Source organism: Oncorhynchus kisutch, unplaced genomic scaffold, assembly GCF_002021735.2.
Source record: "Oncorhynchus kisutch isolate 150728-3 unplaced genomic scaffold, Okis_V2 Okis04b-Okis11a_hom, whole genome shotgun sequence".
NCBI classification, from domain to species: Eukaryota; Metazoa; Chordata; class Actinopteri; order Salmoniformes; family Salmonidae; genus Oncorhynchus; species Oncorhynchus kisutch.
Window position 1 is genome coordinate 2,292,892 of NW_022261981.1, and position 15,000 is coordinate 2,307,891.

General features: G+C 47.3%; 1 protein-coding gene across 1 annotated transcript in view; it reads right to left on the reverse strand.

Moving 5' to 3' along the window:
• The window catches only part of LOC109877318 (neutral amino acid transporter A), a 40,370-nt gene that overhangs the window by 6,777 nt on the left and 18,593 nt on the right, over nucleotides 1-15,000 (reverse strand). Inside the window, exons 3-5 of the mRNA XM_031813104.1 lie at nucleotides 9,931-9,996; nucleotides 3,314-3,480; nucleotides 2,731-2,964 (exon numbers count right to left, since the gene is read on the reverse strand). Of these exons, the coding sequence (XP_031668964.1) occupies nucleotides 2,731-2,964; nucleotides 3,314-3,480; nucleotides 9,931-9,996 (467 nt within the window). The remainder of the gene's footprint in view (nucleotides 1-2,730; nucleotides 2,965-3,313; nucleotides 3,481-9,930; nucleotides 9,997-15,000) is intronic.

The window sequence follows — 15,000 nt, forward strand, 5'->3', positions numbered from 1 at the left end:
TCTCCCTACGGCCCTACAGACTGCGAAAGCCCTGTTCACTCACGTCTTCCGACACTACGGGGTTCCTGAGGACATAGTCTCTGATCGGGGTCCCCAGTTCACGTCCGGGGTCTGGAGAGCGTTCATAGAACGTCTGGGGGTCCCGGTCAGCCTTACCCTCAGGTTTTCACCCTGAGAGAAACAGATAGGTGGAGAGAGTAAATCAGGACGTGGGTAGGTTTCTGCGGTCATATTGCCAGGACCGGCCAGGGGAGTGGGCCACGTTCATCCCCTGGGCAGATGGCCCAAAACTCACTCCGCCACTCCTCCACTAACCACTCATTTCCAGTGCGTACTGGGTTATGAGCCGGTTCTGGCACTGTGGCATCAGAGCCAGATCGATGCTCCTGCGGTGTACGAATGGTTCAAGTGCTCGGAGGAGACCTGGGACGCCGCCCATGTGCACCTACAACAGGCCGTGAGGCGGCAAAAAGCGAGCGCCGACCGCCACCGCAGCGAGGCCCCGGTGTTCGACCCGAAACCTGCCCCTCCACCAGCCTTGCCGGAGTCTGGGTCCGCGGTTTGTGGGGCCATTTAAAGTCCTGAGGAGACTGAAGGAGGTATTCTACAGGTTACAGCTTCCCCCAGATTATCGCATTAATCCCTTGTTCCATGTGTCTCTCCTCAGGCCGGTGGTGGCTGGTCCACTCCAGGAAGCTGAGGTGCGGGAGGTTCCTCCGCCCCCTCCGCCCCCTCTGGACATCGAGGGGGCCCGGCGTATGCTGTTCATTCCATCCTGGACTCGAGGCGTCGGGAGAGGGGCCTTCAGTACCTCGTGGAGTGGGATGGATACGGTCCGTAGGAGAGATGTTGGGTGCCGGTGGAGGAAGGTCTTGGACCCTTCGTTGCTATGGAATTTCCTCTGTCTCCATCCTGATCGCCCTGCGCCTCGTCCTCCGGGTCGTCCCCGAGGTCGGTGTCGGTGCGCTGCTGGAGACGCGTGTCAAGGGGGGGGTACTGTCACGACTTCCGCCAAAGTCGGTCCCTCTCCTTGTTCGGGCGGCGTCACTGGCTTTCTAGCCACCGCCGATCCACTTTTCATTTTCCATTTGTTCTGTCTTTGTCTTATCACACCTGGCTTCAATGTCTATTTGTCTGTTTGCACAATGTCTATTTGCACCCCTACTGGATGGAAACTACAAGTGTAATGGCTGTGCTCAATGCAACGGCACTTACAAATGTAGATCCTTCTAACAGGGAAACAGATCCCAATCAAAGGTGTTATCACGTGCTCCACTAAGACAGTATTTATCGTATAGCTTGTCCTTGTGGTAAAAATGATGCGGGTAAAACAAAGCACAAATTAAAATAACGAATCTCGGAGCATCGTATACCCAGTTGCGGCCCACTTTTTGGAAGAAAACTACTCGATTTCGTCACTACGTTATATCGGTATCGAAAAGGTCACCCTCCCTAGGAGAGGGGGTGACCTCGACAATTTATTGTTAAAATGAGAGGCTGCCTGGATCTTTAATTTAAAGAGTCTTGCTTCCTTCGGTCTCAACGTAGACTTTGATATGAAGCCATTCTTGTGATTTTGCTGTTGTAAATGTTTGTAAGCTTATCTATGATCGTACGCAATCAATCATGTTTTTGATATGTTATTTTTATATCTGAGAATGAACCAATGATATCAGGCCACACCCGGCCATGATTACAGACACCTGTGTCCTTTGCCACTATATAAACTAGTTGGTTATTAGGTTATTAAATGATTGCATCTGAGCTCTTAGAGTGTGCGCCTCTCCTTTCATTTTTCAAGTGTTCTACTCCGCTAGCCAGCACCTCGCCTAAATAGGTGTTCTACTCCGCTAGCCAGCACCTCGCCTAAATAGGTGTTCTACTCCGCTAGCCAGCACCTCGCCTAAATAGGTGTTCTACTCCGCTAGCCAGCACCTCGCCTAAATAGGTGTTCTACTCCACTAGCCAGCACCTCGCCTAAATAGGTGTTCTACTCCGCTAGCCAGCACCTCGCCTAAATAGGTGTACGTTTCTTTCTCCTCTAGATTACTATGTTGTCATGTCTTCCCTAGACAGGCAGGAGGATAGTACCTGGACAGGCAGAGGGATAGTACCTGGACAGGCAGAGGGATAGTACCTGGACAGGCAGAGGGATAGTACCTGGACAGGCAGAGGGATAGTACCTGGACAGGCAGAGGGATAGTACCTGGACAGGCAGAGGGATAGTACCTGGACAGGCAGAGGGATAGTACCTGGACAGGCAGAGGGATAGTACCTGGACAGGCAGAGGGATAGTACCTGGACAGGCAGAGGGATAGTACCTGGACAGGCAGAGGGATAGTACCTGGACAGGCAGAGGGATAGTACCTGGACAGGCAGAGGGATAGTACCTGGACAGGCAGAGGGATAGTACCTGGACTGGTGGAGGGATAGTATCTGGACTGGTGGAGGGATAGTACCTGGACTGGTGGAGGGATAGTACCTGGACTGGTGGGGGGGATAGTACCTGGACTGGTGGGAGGGATAGTACCTGGACTGGTGGGAGGGATAGTACCTGGACTGGCGGGAGGGATAGTACCTGGACTGGTGGGAGGGATAGTACCTGGACTGGTGGAGGGATAGTACCTGGACTGGTGGAGGGATAGTACCTGGACTGGTGGAGGGATAGTACCTGGACTGGTGGAGGGATAGTACCTGGACTGGTGGAGGGATACAGTAACAGAGGCCTACCTGGAGCAGGTGGCGAAGGCGGTGGTGAAGGGCGTGATGAGGCCGGACAGGAAGCTGAAGGGGTTCTTGCGTGTGAACCCAAAGTAGATGAGAGGCAGGATGACCCCCCCGTGGATGATATGACCCAGGACGGAGGCAAATATGTATTTCCCCAGACTGGTCACCAACAGAACCACATCCTCCATCTCCACTATCTTACTACCCACCAGGAACATGATGCCGAACGGGACGTACCTGAGGTAGGAGAAATATAGAATGTATACCATTTGGTGAGGTGATGACTAACAGAATATCGATTTTTGCTGCAGATTTATTTGAAAAGAAAAGCTAAAACATTTATCAGAACTGTAATTAAATGTTTAATTTGATTCTACATAAGTAGGCAGCTTCCCAGTCAAAAAGTAGCTTCTCATTTCAGTGTCAAATGCATAGCGTCAGCAGCCTACAACACCTCCTGCAGTTCTTAAGGAATAAACAGTACAGACTAGTGAGCCATCAGAAGCTCCTCTTGGTTTCCCTTGGGAATAGTCTTGGGAACCAGGAGAGGCTAATCACATGATCTGGGTTGTTTAAGGTCACTCACCACATGATCCAGGACACCAGCACCATGGTGGCTTCATTGAAAGCGTTGAAGAAGCGTATGAGCTCCTCCCCTTCCTCTCCCAGCTTCCTCAGTGCCACACCGAACACCATGGCAAAAAGAACCAGGCCCAAGATGTTCATACCATCTGGTTCTGTGCCCACAGGAACCTACATAGAACACACAACACAGTTTGTTTATGTACGGTTGTTCGGGTTTTTTTTATATTTAAAAAACACAGATCATAACATTACAACACAGAAAATTACAACACAGAACATACAACATCAGAACACAGAACATGATAACATTAGAACATAGGACATCAGAACATAGAACATGATAACATCAGAACATAGAACATGATAACATCAGAACATAGAACATCAGAACATCATAACACAGAACATAGAACATGATAACATCAGAACATAGAACATGATAACATCAGAACATAGAACATCAGAACATCATAACACAGAACATGATAACATTAGAACATAGGACATTAGAACACAGAACATGATAGCATTAGAACATAGGACATTAGAACACAGAACATGATAACATTAGAACATAGGACATTAGAACACAGAACATGATAACATTAGAACATAGGACATCAGAACATGATAACATCAGAACATAGAACATCAGAACATCATAACACAGAACATGATAACATCAGAACATAGGACATCAGAACATCATAACACAGAACATAGAACATCAGAACACAGAACATAGAACATCAGAACACAGAACATCAGAACATAGAACATGATAACATCAGAACATAGGACATCAGAACATAGGACATCAGAACATAGGACATCAGAACATAAAACATCAGAACATAAAACATCAGAACATAGAACATGATAACATCAGAACATAGAACATCAGAACATAGAACATCAGAACATGATATCAGAACATAGGACATCAGAACATGATAACATCAGAACATAGAACATCAGAACATAGATCAGAACATGATAACATCAGAACATAGGACATCAGAACATAGAACATCAGAACATAGAACATCAGAACATAGAACATCAGAACATGATAACATTAGAACATAGGACATCAGAACATCATAACACAGAACATAGAACATCAGAACACAGAACATCAGAACATAGGACATCAGAACATAAAACATAGGACATCAGAACATAGGACATCAGAACATAGGACATCAGAACATAGGACATCAGAACATAGGACATCAGAACACAGAACATAGGACATCAGAACATAGGACATCAGAACACAGGACATCAGAACACAGGACATCAGAACACAGGACATCAGAACACAGGACATCAGAACATAGGACATCAGAACACAGAACATCAGAACATTAGAACATCTGAACATAGGCCATCAGAACACAGAACATTAGAACATCTGAACATAGGCCATCAGAACACAGAACATTAGAACATCTGAACATAGGCCATCAGAACACAGAACATTAGAACATCTGAACATAGGCCATCAGAACACAGAACATTAGAACATCTGAACACAGAACATTAGAACATCTGAACACAGAACATTAGAACATCTGAACACAGAACATTAGAACATAGCCTTTCAGTTTATTTGATTCAGTAGGCTACCATTTATATAGTCTCCTCAAATGATATTCAGAACAGAGAAAAGAGCTATGCTCCTATTGACCCCTTTAGGGGGACCCACCATTATTGGCACTGGTCAGAGGAGGGTCTACCGTGTCTGTTCATCAGTACCCCTCAGACTGGTAATTCTCTGCCAATGAATGAGCCAAGCATTTCTATGGGAGCGTCCCAAATGGTACCATAATCCCTATAAAGCACCATAGGGCCCTGGTTAAAAGTAGTGCACTATATAGGTAATAGAGTGGCATTTGGGACGCATACCCTTGTCAGTCTGACAGCTGGGTACAAGGGGGCGATTCAGAAAACTACCCAGCTGAGTGATGACATGGCTGGGCTTCCTTCCAGCCTCGCTTGGAGGTCAGGTCAACAAGTCAGAAACATTGTCACGTTCCAAGCCGACTACAGTGCAGTCGAGCTGCGCACATTAACCATTGCATGGTGGTCATCTGTGTATTTTATTCCAAGTTCATGGTGAACCGACATGTCACGTTTGTTGGCGTTTCGTTTCTTTGGAACATCATCCCCTGTGAAGCGCTGTGCCTACATGTTTTCACCTCATGAAGCTCTTTGGGATCAAAACGTTGTCAACCGAGGTGATAGTTGGCAGCATCTGCAGGAACAGGGTGTGCAGGCCTTTCTGTTCTTTTTACATCTGTAGGCGTTTCAAATGGTAGACTACTGAATGTTCCTCAGACAGGTGGGTGGGAGCTCATATCATCTGGACCATGACATACAGTGCCTTGCGAAAGTATTCGGCCCCCTTGAACTTTGCGACCTTTTGCCACATTTCAGGCTTCAAACATAAAGATATAAAACTGTATTTTTTTGTGAAGAATCAACAACAAGTGGGACACAATCATGAAGTGGAACAACATTTATTGGATATTTCAAACTTTTTTAACAAATCAAAAACGGAAAAATTGGGCGTGCAAAATTATTCAGCCCCTTTAAGTTAATACTTTGTAGCGCCACCTTTTACTGTGATTACAGCTGTAAGTCGCTTGGGGTATGTCTCTATCAGTTTTGCACATCGAGAGACTGAAATTGTTTCCCATTCCTCCTTGCAAAACAGCTCGAGCTCAGTGAGGTTGGATGGAGAGCATTTGTGAACAGCAGTTTTCAGTTCTTTCCACAGATTCTCGATTGGATTCAGGTCTGGACTTTGACTTGGCCATTCTAACACCTGGATATGTTTATTTTTGAACCATTCCATTGTAGATTTTGCTTTATGTTTTGGATCATTGTCTTGTTGGAAGACAAACCTCCGTCCCAGTCTCAGGTCTTTTGCAGACTCCATCAGGTTCTCTTCCAGAATGGTCCTGTATTTGGCTCCATCCATCTTCCCATCAATTTTAACCATCTTCCCTGTCCCTGCTGAAGAAAAGCAGGCCCAAACCATGATGCTGCCACCACCATGTTTGACAGTGGGGATGGTGTGTTCAGGGTGATGAGCTGTGTTGCTTTTACGCCAAACATAACGTTTTGCATTGTTGCCAAAAAGTTCAATTTTGGTTTCATCTGACCAGAGCACCTTCTTCCACATGTTTGGTGTGTCTCCCAGGTGGCTTGTGGCAAACTTTAAACAACACTTTTTATGGATATCTTTAAGAAATGGCTTTCTTCTTGCCACTCTTCCATAAAGGCCAGATTTGTGCAATATATGACTGATTGTTGTCCTGTGGACAGAGTCTCCCACCTCAGCTGTAGATCTCTGCAGTTCATCCAGAGTGATCATGGGCCTCTTGGCTGCATCTCTGATCAGTTTCTCCTTGTATGAGCTGAAAGTTTAGAGGGACGGACAGGTCTTGGTAGATTTGCAGTGGTCTGATACTCCTTCCATTTCAATATTATCGCTTGCACAGTGCTCCTTGGGATGTTTAAAGCTTGGGAAATCTTTTTGTATCCAAATCCGGCTTTAAACTTCTTCACAACAGTATCTCGGACCTGCCTGGTGTGTTCCTTGTTCTTCATGATGCTCTCTGCGCTTTTAACGGACCTCTGAGACTATCACAGTGCAGGTGCATTTATACGGAGACTTGATTACACACAGGTGGATTGTATTTATCATCATTAGTCATTTAGGTCAACATTGGATCATTCAGAGATCCTCACTGAACTTCTGGAGAGAGTTTACTGCACTGAAAGTAAAGGGGCTGAATAATTTTGCACGCCCAATTTTTCAGTTTTTGATTTGTTAAAAAAGTTTGAAATATCCAATAAATGTCGTTCCACTTCATGATTGTGGCCCACTTGTTGTTGATTCTTCACAAAAAAATACAGTTTTATATCTTTATGTTTGAAGCCTGAAATGTGGCAAAAGGTCGCAAAGTTCAAGGGGGCCGAATACTTTCGCAAGGCACTGTAAGTATCTTGTTGATACACAATTTGTTCTCTTTTTTTCTTCTTTCAAAAGTCTTCTGAAATTCACACAGAAAAGAAAACAGAGAAAAAAATTCTGTCACGTTTTCCTGTAGCGATGGTTGACCTTCTCACCCCAGCTCTGTACACATGCACACATACACACAAACACTCTGCAATGCCAACCAGCCACTACATCTGAGTGTATCTGGACAAAGGTCTCTCCAGGAATCCATCCTCGGGCCGTGCCAGACCAGTGTTCCCTGTTTGGACTCTCTCTTAAAGGCAGAGTCGTTGGTCAAACTAACATGCTAGCGGGCCAACAGTCCGGGCCTGCCTGGCTACATAAGGGCTGACTATGACACATGGCATAACTGAACAAACACAGGACAGTGACAGACATTGACGTCACAACAGAGTAGCTTGGTCTGATCAGGCTTAAGGATGTGGATGAATACTGATCACATTTTAAAGAAAGAAGTGTTAAACTTGTATTGAGTCCTTTCTGTTTGTTACCAGGCTGCAGGGATATTGCTATGTGTGTTGCTATGGAAGCGGCTGGTCACTTGCGTAGCGTATCGTGACAAGTGTCTTCAACATTGGACAGTGAATCATAGAACATTGTGAGTGTGTACAGTACGTTGTCCTCCCACTGGTCTCTCATAGCTGTTTGGGACGTACCCACAATATCAGACCCAGAGCTGTTTGGGACTAACCCCCAATACCAGACCCAGGGCTGTTTGGGATGTACCCACAATACCAGACCCAGGGCTGTTTTGGATGTACCCTCAATACCAGACCCAGAGCTGTTTGGGATGTACCCTCAATAACACACGCAGAATATGGTGACTAGGATCTTCACTCAATTTCCACTTTCTTCCTGTCTGTTTCATTATTTGCCCTGTCTGTGGACCAGCCCCCTCCTGTCTGTGGACCAGCCCCCTCCTGTCCGTGGAACAGATCCCCCCTGTCCGTGGACCAGATCCCCCCTGTCCGTGGACCAGATCCCCCCTGTCCGTGGACCAGCCCCCTCCTGTCCGTGGACCAGCCCCCTCCTGTCCGTGGACCAGCCCCCTCCTGTCCGTGGACCAGCCCCCTCCTGTCCGTGGACCAGCCCCCTCCTGTCCGTGGACCAGATCCCCCCTGTCCGTGGACCAGATCCCCCCTGTCCGTGGACCAGATCCCTCCTGTCCGTGGACCAGATCCCTCCTGTCCGTGGACCAGATCCCTGCTGTCCGTGGACCAGCCCCTTCCTGTCTGTGGAACAGATCCCTCCTGTCCGTGGACCAGCCCCCTCCTGTCTGTGGAACAGATCCCTCCTGTCCGTGGACCAGATCCCTCCTGTCTGTGGACCAGCCCCTTCCTGTCTGTGGAACAGATCCCTCCTGTCCGTGGACCAGCCCCCTCCTGTCTGTGGAACAGATCCCTCCTGTCCGTGGACCAGCCCCCTCCTGTCTGTGGAACAGATCCCTCCTGTCTGTGGAACAGATCCCTCCTGTCCGTGGACCAGATCCCTCCTGTCTGTGGACCAGCCCCTTCCTGTCTGTGGAACAGATCCCTCCTGTCCGTGGACCAGATCCCTCCTGTCTGTGGACCAGCCCCTTCCTGTCTGTGGAACAGATCCCTCCTGTCCGTGGACCAGCCCCCTCCTGTCTGTGGAACAGATCCCTCCTGTCCGTGGACCAGCCCCCTCCCGTCTGTGGAACAGATCCCTCCCGTCCGTGGACCAGATCCCTCCCGTCCGTGGACCAGATCCCCCCTGTCCGTGGACCAGCCCCCTCCTGTCCGTGGACCAGCCCCCTCCTGTCTGTGGAACAGATCCCTCCCGTCCGTGGACCAGATCCCTCCCGTCCGTGGACCAGATCCCCCCTGTCCGTGGACCAGCCCCCTCCTGTCCGTGGACCAGCCCCCTCCTGTCCGTGGACCAGCCCGCTCCTGTCTGTGGAACAGATCCCTCCCGTCCGTGGACCAGCCCCCTCCTGTCTGTGGACCAGCCCCCTCCTGTCCGTGGACCAGCCCCCTCCTGTCCGTGGACCAGCCCCCTCCTGTCTGTGGACCAGCCCCCTCCTGTCTGTGGAACAGATCCCTCCCGTCCGTGGACCAGCCCCCTCCTGTCTGTGGAACAGATCCCTCCCGTCCGTGGACCAGCCCCCTCCTGTCTGTGGACCAGCCCCCTCCTGTCCGTGGACCAGCCCCCTCCTGTCCGTGGACCAGCCCCCTCCCGTCCGTGGACCAGCCCCCTCCCGTCCGTGGACCAGCCCCCTCCTGTCCGTGGACCAGCCCCCTCCTGTCCGTGGACCAGATCCCTCCCGTCCGTGGACCAGCCCCCTCCTGTCTGTGGACCAGCCCCCTCCTGTCTGTGGAACAGATCCCTCCCGTCCGTGGACCAGCCCCCTCAATCTCCAACACAGACACCTGTTATTTTATAGTGTATGTTTCCAATGTGTCTTTGTTCTTACTGTACTGTGGTTGTAATTCCACTTCCTTAAGTTGTCATTTGTTTGGTATTTCGGTCTTTCTTGGACGAATAGCCTATGACAGGCTACATGAGACCCTAACAAACAATCAAACAAACAAACCAACAAATATGAGGGATGTCATAATAAGCACCTTCTGGTAGAGGATGGTTCCATTGGTGTCGTTTCCCACGGCGACCATCTTGTAATCAGTGGCATACTGTGACACGGAGGAAGAGACAGAGAAATCATCAATAGAATATATATTTTAAAAAATAAACTTTATTTAAACAACAATTATTTGGAAGTACATGTATGTTAACAAAGCCATTCATAAACAAGTAACTAGTTAAATTAAAGTTCTTAGGATCAAGTATTTATTGTCAGCTGTATTAGGTGTTTACACCTGTGCAAGGTTTGCTCCAATGTTCTTCAGATCAGGTGGGAATGAAAGCTAAAACCATGAGTCATTTTTATACTCTAGCTCTATGATTGTGATCCTTCTGAACTCTACGTGTTATACCCTTCAATAAATAACAGGGTAGCACCAGTACATGCAAACACTAAGCAGACGAGACCCTGTTTCAGAGATGTCTTTAGTTCCTGTGCTGATGAATGCCTGTTTCAGAGATGTCTTTAGTTCCTGTGCTGATGAATGCCTGTTTCAGAGATGTTTCTTTAGTTCCTGTGCTGATGAATGCCTGTTTCAGATATGTTTCTTTAGTTCCTGTGCTGATGAATGCCTGTTTCAGAGATGTATTTAGTTCCTGTGCTGATGAATGCCTGTTTCAGAGATGTATTTAGTTCCTGTGCTGATGAATGCCTGTTTCAGATATGTTTCTTTAGTTCCTGTGCTGATGAATGCCTGTTTCAGATATGTTTCTTTAGTTCCTGTGCTGATGAATGCCTGTTTCAGAGATGTATTTAGTTCCTGTGCTGATGAATGCCTGTTTCAGAGATGTATTTAGTTCCTGTGCTGATGAATGCCTGTTTCAGATATGTTTCTTTAGTTCCTGTGCTGATGAATGCCTGTTTCAGATATGTTTCTTTAGTTCCTGTGCTGATGAATGCCTGTTTCAGAGATGTGTCTTTAGTTCCTGTGCTGATGAATGCCTGTTTCAGAGATGTCTTTAGTTCCTGTGCTGATGAATGCCTGTTTCAGATATGTTTCTTTAGTTCCTGTGCTGATGAATGCCTGTTTCAGATATGTTTCTTTAGTTCCTGTGCTGATGAATGCCTGTTTCAGAGATGTATTTAGTTCCTGTGCTGATGAATGCCTGTTTCAGAGATGTATTTAGTTCCTGTGCTGATGAATGCCTGTTTCAGATATGTTTCTTTAGTTCCTGTGCTGATGAATGCCTGTTTCAGATATGTTTCTTTAGTTCCTGTGCTGATGAATGCCTGTTTCAGAGATGTATTTAGTTCCTGTGCTGATGAATGCCTGTTTCAGAGATGTATTTAGTTTCTGTGCTGATGAATGCCTGTTTCAGAGATGTATTTAGTTTCTGTGCTGATGAATGCCTGTTTCAGAGATGTATTTAGTTTCTGATTTTTTTTTAAAGAAAAAAAAGAAGATAAAAGTAATTTTAGTAAGAACGGACTGTTCTTTATGGGACCAGAGACCAGCAGAGACACAAAGCAGCTTCAGAGCTGTGGTGGAGAGGACCTGGCAGGACCTGGCAACCAGAGACCAGCAGAGACACAAAGCAGCTTCAGAGCTGTGGTGGAGAGGACCTGGCAGGACCTGGCAACCAGAGACCAGCAGAGACACAAAGCAGCTTCAGAGCTGTGGTGGAGAGGACCTGGCAGGACCTGGCAACCAGAGACACAAAGCAGCTTCAGAGCTGTGGTGGAGAGGACCTGGCAGGACCTGGCAACCAGAGACCAGCAGAGCCACAAAGCAGCTTCAGAGCTGTGGTGGAGAGGACCTGGCAGGACCTGGCAACCAGAGACCAGCAGAGACACAAAGCAGCTTCAGAGCTGTGGTGGAGAGGACCTGGCAGGACCTGGCAACCATAGACCAGCAGAGACACAAAGCAGCTTCAGAGCTGTGGTGGAGAGGACCTGGCAGGACCTGGCAACCAGAGACCAGCAGAGACACAAAGCAGCTTCAGAGCTGTGGTGGAGAGGACCTGGCAGGACCTGGCAACCAGAGACCAGCAGACAATGGCAGAGACCCCTCTCCCTGTTCTCACACACACTCCTTTTTCCTCTCTGTCCATTGAGGCCCTGCGCTCTGAAAGATCTGGACCCCCACTGCTGTTCAGCTGGCCCCCTACCATTCGCCCAAACATCACACACACACACACCTTTTCCTCTCTGTCCATTGAGGCCCTGCGCTCTGAAAGATCTGGACCCCCACTGCTGTTCAGCTGGCCCCCTACCATTCGCCCAAACATCACACACACACACCTTTTCCTCTCTGTCCATTGAGGCCCTGCACTCTGAAAGATCTGGACCCCCACTGCTGTTCAGCTGGCCCCCTACCATTCGCCCAAACAAACAAACAAACAAACACACACACACACACACACACCAATAGCACTGATGCCACTAGCCAGCCCAAACTGGTGAATATTAATGTTTATTTTAATGGCATAGAATGATCTTCTTGCTTTATCTCTGAGCTAATTTACCGCCATGCGAAAGATACACTATATATACAAAAGTATCTATATATAGTGTATGTGGACACCCCTTCAAATGAGTGGATTCGGCTATTTCAGCCACACCCATTGCTGACAGGTGTATAAAATCTAACACACAGACATGCAATCTCCATAGACAAATATTGGCAGTAGAATGGCCTTACTGAAGAGCTCAGTGACTTTCAACGTGGCATCGTCATAGGATGCCACCTTTCCAACAAGTAAATTCTTCAAATTTCTGCCCTGCTAGAACTGCCCCAGTCAACTGTAAGTGCTGTGGTGAAGTGGAAACGTCTAGGAGCAACAACAACTCAGCGACGAAGTGGTAGGCCACACAAGCTCACAGAATGGGACCACCAAGTGCTGAAGCTCGCAGAGTGTAAAAATTGTCTGTCCTCGATTGCAACACTTACTTCCGAGTTCCAAGCGGCCTCTGGAAGCAACGTCAGCACAAGAACTGTTCGTCGGGAGCTTCATGAAATGGGTTTCCATGGCCGAGCAGCCGCACACAAGCCTAAGATTACCATGTGCAATGTCAAGCGGCTGGAGTGGTGTAAAGCTCACCGCCATTGGACTCTGGAGCAGTGGAAACACGTTCTCTGGAGTGATGAATCACGCTTTACCATCTGGCAGTCAGACTAATCTGAGTTTGGCGGATGCCAAGAGAACACTACCTGCCCCAATGCATAGTGCCAACTGTAAAGTTTGGTGGAGGAGGAATAATGGTCTGGGGCTGTTTTTCATGGTTCGGTCTAGGCCCCTTAGTTCCAGTGAAGGGAACTCTTAACGCTACAGCATACAATGACATTCTAGATTCTGTACTTTCAACTTTGTGGCAACAGTTTGGGGAAGGCCCTTTCCTGTTTCAGCACGACAATGCCCCCATGCACAAAGCAAGTTCAATAAAGAAATGGTTTGTTGAGATCGGTGTGGAAGAACTTGACTGGTCTGCACGGAGCCCTGACCTCAACCTCATCGAATACCTTTGGGATGAATTGGAATGCTGACTGCGAGCCAGGCCTATTCGCTGAATGGAAGCAAGTCCCCACACCAATTTTCCAACAACTAGTGGAAAGCATTCCCAGAAGAGTGCAGGCTGTTATAGCAGCAAAGGGGGGACCAACTCCATATTAATGTCTATGATTTTGGAATGAGATGTTTGACAAGCAGGTGTCCACATACTTTTGGTCGTGTAGTTTTTGGTGTTTTCTAAAAGAACTGTGTCCAAATAGAATTTGTATTTATAATCCTGATTTCCTTACCTCTCTTGGAATATCATTATATTTGTTTTCATTAGGTTAACAGTCAGAGCCCAGGTCTGACAGAACCTGTGATTAACGGTCAGAGCCCAGGTCTGACAGAACCTGTGATTAACGGTCAGAGCCCAGGTCTGACAGAACCTGTGATTAACGGTCAGAGCCCAGGTCTGACAGAACCTGTGATTAACGGTCAGAGCCCAGGTCTGACAGAACCTGTGATTAACGGTCAGAGCCCAGGTCTGACAGAACCTGTGATTAACGGTCAGAGCCCAGGTCTGACAGAACCTGTGATTAACGGTCAGAGCCCAGGTCTGACAGACCAGATTTCAGTGTTGTGTAGAGTGAGACCAGGTGCTGCAGATTCTTCGAATGATTTTCCCAATTCATTAATGTAGATGTTAACTAGTGCTGGACTAATTGAGCAGCCTTGTTTGTTGCCAATTTTAACCACACATTTGTTTTTAGTGTACATTGATTTAATAAGATCACCAGTTTCAATTTATCAAAAATACCTTTTTCCAAATGTAATCAAATTCTTTCTTGAAGTCTACAAAACATGTGTAGATGAGTGTGGAGGGTATAAATGTGGTCTTTATCTCTCTCTCTCTAAAACAGTCCATCAGTACCTGTCTTATTTCTCTCTCTGTCTCTCCCTCCCTGTCTCTTTAAAATATGTTTCAGTCCGTCAGGGCCAATAGGGGCTATTCCCAGTGGACAGTGTCTACATATGTAATCTGTGTTCAGCATGGCTGAAGATTAGATTCCCTCTCCCTCCGTCCCCCCCTCCATCTCTCTGTTACCCCCCCCCCCCCCCCTTTACTCTACCACATCCCATCTGCCTGACGCCTGTACCCTACTTTGGGGGCTCATTCTCTGGGTAGTCAGTCTGCCCCCTTAGCCTGTCACTCCGGCGGTTTGTCCTATGTTGACTGACATAGTTTGTGGAAGTGGGGGCCTCCAGACTTAATTTAATTAAGTTTATCCCACACCAAAAGAGAGGGGAGTTGGTTTAACCATGATGTAATACTACAGTAGATGACAACAGGTTTTACCATGATGTAGTACTACAGTAGATGACAACAAGTTTTACCATGATGTAATACTACAGTAGATGGTGACAACAGGTTTTACCATGATGTAGTACTACAGTAGATGACAACAGGTTTTACCATGATGTAGTACTACAGTAGATGACAACAGGTTTTACCATGATGTAGTACTACAGTAGATGGTGACAGGTTTATTAAAACTGAATTAAAGTAATGATTAATTGTTCTTGGTGTTGTTTTGTTAATGTTTGGTATCAGTAATATGAAT